Source organism: Mandrillus leucophaeus, unplaced genomic scaffold (genome assembly GCF_000951045.1).
Source record: "Mandrillus leucophaeus isolate KB7577 unplaced genomic scaffold, Mleu.le_1.0 Scaffold288, whole genome shotgun sequence".
NCBI lineage: Eukaryota > Metazoa > Chordata > Mammalia > Primates > Cercopithecidae > Mandrillus > Mandrillus leucophaeus.
The window spans coordinates 280222-284332 of record NW_012103009.1 but is presented as its reverse complement, the minus strand read 5'-3'; the positions used below and the strand labels follow the sequence as shown (position 1 = coordinate 284332).

At 55.7% G+C, this 4111-nt stretch overlaps 1 protein-coding gene across 1 annotated transcript in view; it reads right to left on the bottom strand.

The window, feature by feature from the left end:
- Positions 1-1407: 1407 nt before the first annotated feature.
- CPT1B (carnitine palmitoyltransferase 1B (muscle)) overlaps positions 1408-4111 on the bottom strand; it is a 16108-nt gene continuing 13404 nt past the window's right edge. Inside the window, exons 10-16 of the mRNA XM_011985596.1 lie at positions 3886-4050; positions 3670-3804; positions 3419-3571; positions 2820-2933; positions 2125-2217; positions 1886-1971; positions 1408-1630 (exon numbers count right to left, since the gene is read on the bottom strand). Of these exons, the coding sequence (XP_011840986.1) occupies positions 1888-1971; positions 2125-2217; positions 2820-2933; positions 3419-3571; positions 3670-3804; positions 3886-4050 (744 nt within the window). The 3' untranslated portion in view covers positions 1408-1630; positions 1886-1887. The remainder of the gene's footprint in view (positions 1631-1885; positions 1972-2124; positions 2218-2819; positions 2934-3418; positions 3572-3669; positions 3805-3885; positions 4051-4111) is intronic.

Here is a 4111-nt window from a genome sequence, read left to right as displayed (position 1 = left end):
GTGTTAGGATGGTCTCGATCTCCTGACCTCGTGATCCACCTGCCTCGGCCTCCCAAAGTGCCCGGCCATAAGGGTACCATTTTTAATCTTTTATATAACATTTTTACTGTATCTTTTCTATGTTTAGACAAGTTTAGATACACAAAGACTTCCCGTTGTACTACAGTGGCCTACAGTAGTCAGTAACATGCTGTAATGGTGTGTAACCGAGGAGCAACAGGGTGTGCAGTAGAGGCCAGGTCTGTAGCAGGCTGCACCATCTATGTTTGTGTAAACGCACTCTAGAATGTTTGCACAACAAAATCGCCTAATAATGCACTTCTCAGAATGTATCCCCTTCATTAAGCAACCCAGGCCTGTACTTGGTAAGTGGATTATTCCAAAAGCCTCTGGTTTTCTGCCAGCTGCTGTGTCCCCTGACCACACCTCCTCACCCAGCAGTGAATTCGACATGGGCAGGAATAGGACCTTGTTTACCACTGAATCCCCAGCACAGGGCCAAGTCTATGGTGGGTGTCCAGCAGACACTGGTCCCTGGCCGGGCACGGTGGCTCACGCCTGAAATCCTAGCACTTTGGAAAGTTGAGGTGGGAGGATCACTTAAGCTCAGGAGTTTGAGACCAGCCTGGGCAACATAGTGAGACCCCATCTCACGGGAAAAAAAAGAAAAAAACTAAAAACAGATGAAGATGCTGGTTCCTAAATGAAGGCCCAGAACTGAATCTAACTGAACCGCATTCACTTCTGAGTTCTTAGCACCCAAGATCTAGATTCAGTCAAGCATGCAGCAGTAATCGAGGGCCTACTTATACTTTTCGGAAAAATTATTTTTTATGGCCGGGCGCGGCGGCTCACACCTGTAATCCCTGCATGTTGGGAGGCCGAGGCAGGTGGATCATCTGAGGTCAGGAGTTCGACACCAGCCTGGCCAACATGATGAAACCCCGTCTCTACTAAAAATACAAAAAATTAGCCAGGCATTGTGGCCGGTGCCTGTAATCCCAGCTACTCAGGAAGCTGAGGCACGCGAATCACTTGAACCCAGGAGGCAGAGGTTGTAGTGAGTTGAGATCGTGCCACTGCACTCCGGCCTGGGTGACAACGGCAAAACTCCATCTCAAAAAAAAAGAAAAATTATTTTGCATTTACTCTTAACATGATTTTAGTAGCCAAGCCAATCTCGATGAAGGAGCATCTGCTGCTACAGATCATCCTGTGTGCCCTCTCACAGACACCCCAAGACTTCAGGCCTCGGCCTGCAGCCCCTTTCCATGGTGAGAAGCAGCTGCGGGGCCCCTGCAGGGTTGTGCCTCAGCCAAGAGGGGTGCCTCACACATGCCCCTGCATGGGAGGAGGTGGGCTCACTCTCCAGCAGACAGACAAACAGAAATGGCCCCAGGGAACAGGTGAAGGTTCTGAAGCAAGAATTTATTCCAAGCAAACACGTGGGCATGGACACAGCTATCTCAGAGCCTACGCCACTTAGCAGAGTCACACATTTCAAAGCAGGTCACACAAGTCCCTCATGAACAGTCTTCCAGCTTCAGCCCTTCTCTTGCCACCTCTGTGGTCTGAGCTGGGGAAGGGGGAGGGCCTCCTAGTTCCCAAACAAAACACAGGTACCTAAGGGCTGAGAGAAAATTCCACAGCCTTATTTTTATTAGTATCTATCAAGAAAAAAAAAAAATCAAAATTCCCTTCCTGCTCCAACCCCACCTCCACCAACCGGGCCCTCGGGGAGCAGCGTCTGCCCAGTGAGGACCTGCTGCCAGAGCTGTCCTTGGAGCCTGGCCACCTGTGCACGGCCACCCCTCATGCCTGTGAGCCGCCACAGGTCCCTTCCTCCACAGTGTGGGGATGAAAGGGCGGCTGGTATTTCTCCAACCTTCAGCTGTCGGTCTTGGGCACTTGGAAAAGATCAGCGAGGTCCAGCAGGGCTTGGCGGATGTGGTTTCCAAAGCGCTGGGCATTCTGTGGGAGCCAAGAGCTCAGATGCACCGTCATATATGCACCCACCCCGCTGTCCCCACAAGCAGGGACGCCTCCCCGGCCAAAGACACCTGTGTTCCTGGGCAGCCCCAGGTGGCACCCTTCCTCAGGCCTGAGCTGGGGCCGGAGACTCACCGTCTCTGAGCTTGAGAACTTGCTGGAGATGTGGAAGAAGATCGTGTTCTCGCCCGCGATCATGTAGGAAACTCCATAGCCATCATCTGCTACCTGAGGGCAACACGAAGGGTGAAGGAGAAGGGCAGAACTCAAACCCTGAAGATCCGAAAACCAAGCTGATGTGGAACTTGTTCTTCCCACAAGAGTTGCAGGAACGGGCCCCAGCCCTAGACACTGCATTTTTCCTGAGGACCACCCCCAGGAAACCGTGAAAACCAAAGAATGCTGCCCAGACCCCACCAAGGGATCTAGGGCCCCCCAGTTTCCCTCAGGGGGCCTATACTCTAGATCACGCCGTCTCTCTCCAGAGGGTTCTCTAGCCTTCTGACAAACTAGCCCACGAGAAGGCTTCTGTGGGAGACAGCTGCACTCTCTTGGATAAGCAGACTTCAGAAGCACCCAGTGCCCTGCTCAGTACCCTGGAAACAGCCCCAGGCACGTCATGCTCCAGCAGGGAGGTATTTGGGATGGGTGGGTCCCAGGCACCTGGCTGCCTGAGTCCACAGCTAACATTCTGCTTCCGTGCAGGTCTGGGGTTATGCTCTCTTCTAAGCAAGGTGCTCCTGCCTCTGGTCTGACCTCAGGGCCTGCACTCGCCACTGAAACCCTCAGGGCCCTGGTGCTGCCCACCCACCCCCTTCAGGGGCACTCACAGGGCCAAAGCCACCTCCAGCACCCAGGTGATTGGGGTGCTGCTCTGGGTCAAACATGCGGATCTGGGATTGGGGGATCTGGCTGGTGGAGAGACGCCAGGGTTCCGAGAGCACCTGCAATGGAGGCCGCAGCTGGTCAGACGCCACACGCCCAAAGCACCTGTCCGACAGGTGGTGTCTGCGACCTACTCTGAGCCAGGCACTGTTCTGCTGAGGGTGCAGGAGCTCCCTGGCCACCACCCCGTGGTCCCCTTTGCACATGCCACATAAGGCTTGTGTGAGCTGCCCAGCCCCCACTCTGCTCTGCCTCTCCCCGCCACAGCCTCACTAGTCTCAGTAGTGCTGTCACCACCTGACAGATCATACGTTTGTCTGTTCCCTGTCACAAGAACACCAACGACACGAAGAGGATGTTGCTCCCGCTGGGCCCAGGACCGCAGGCCCAGCTGGGGTGTGGGCGGGAAAGCTGGCCCAGCCCTCCAGGGAGCTTCAGGGGAGCCAGCCAGACAGAACACAGGCCGTGCTCCCTCATGAGATGGCCCAAGCCCTGGGTGTAAGAGGGCAGTGGGACAAAGGACACACCCAACAACGGTGCTGACCTCAGCGAGGAAAGGAGAGCTGACTCCCAGGTACTTGGAGACCAAGTAAAGGCAGAAGAGGTGCCTGTCGATCCCTGCCCCGGTCATGGCCAGGCGGTACATATTCTGGTGCTTCTTAGCAGCTTTCTGGAAGAGATCTCGCAGGTCTGCTTTCTGTGGGGCAGAAGTAAAGGGGTGAAGAGTAGCCCTGACCCTCCAGGTGGACAGGAGGCAGACGACCGTGGCCCCCATGCGGGGCAGAGGACACTCACCACGTGGGACTTCTCCACCATAGCCTGCACAAAGGCTGTGGACTCGCTGGTACAGGAACGCACAGTCTCAGTCCGTCCCTCCCGGAACATTCTGGTCATTGAGGCCTCATAGGTCAGGCAGAACTTACCCCTGTCCTGGGATATACAGAGGGGTGAATCTGGCAGGCGGACCCTGGCACCACCCTGCCCTCTCAGCAGCGGGAGGTGGGGCCCTACCCGGAAGTGCGCCAGCTGCAGTGCGATCTGCACAAAGGCATCGGGGCTGGTCCGGCACTTCTTGATGAGGCCTTTGCCAAAGGGCAGGAACTGGAAGCAGTACAGCTCCACATCGTCTGCCAGCGCCTTGGCCACCTGGTAGGAACTCTCGATGACCGCCTGGCACTGCCAAGACATGGGAAGGGTCAGCTGCAGGCAGGGCTCTCCAAGCAGGACTCTGGGTCAC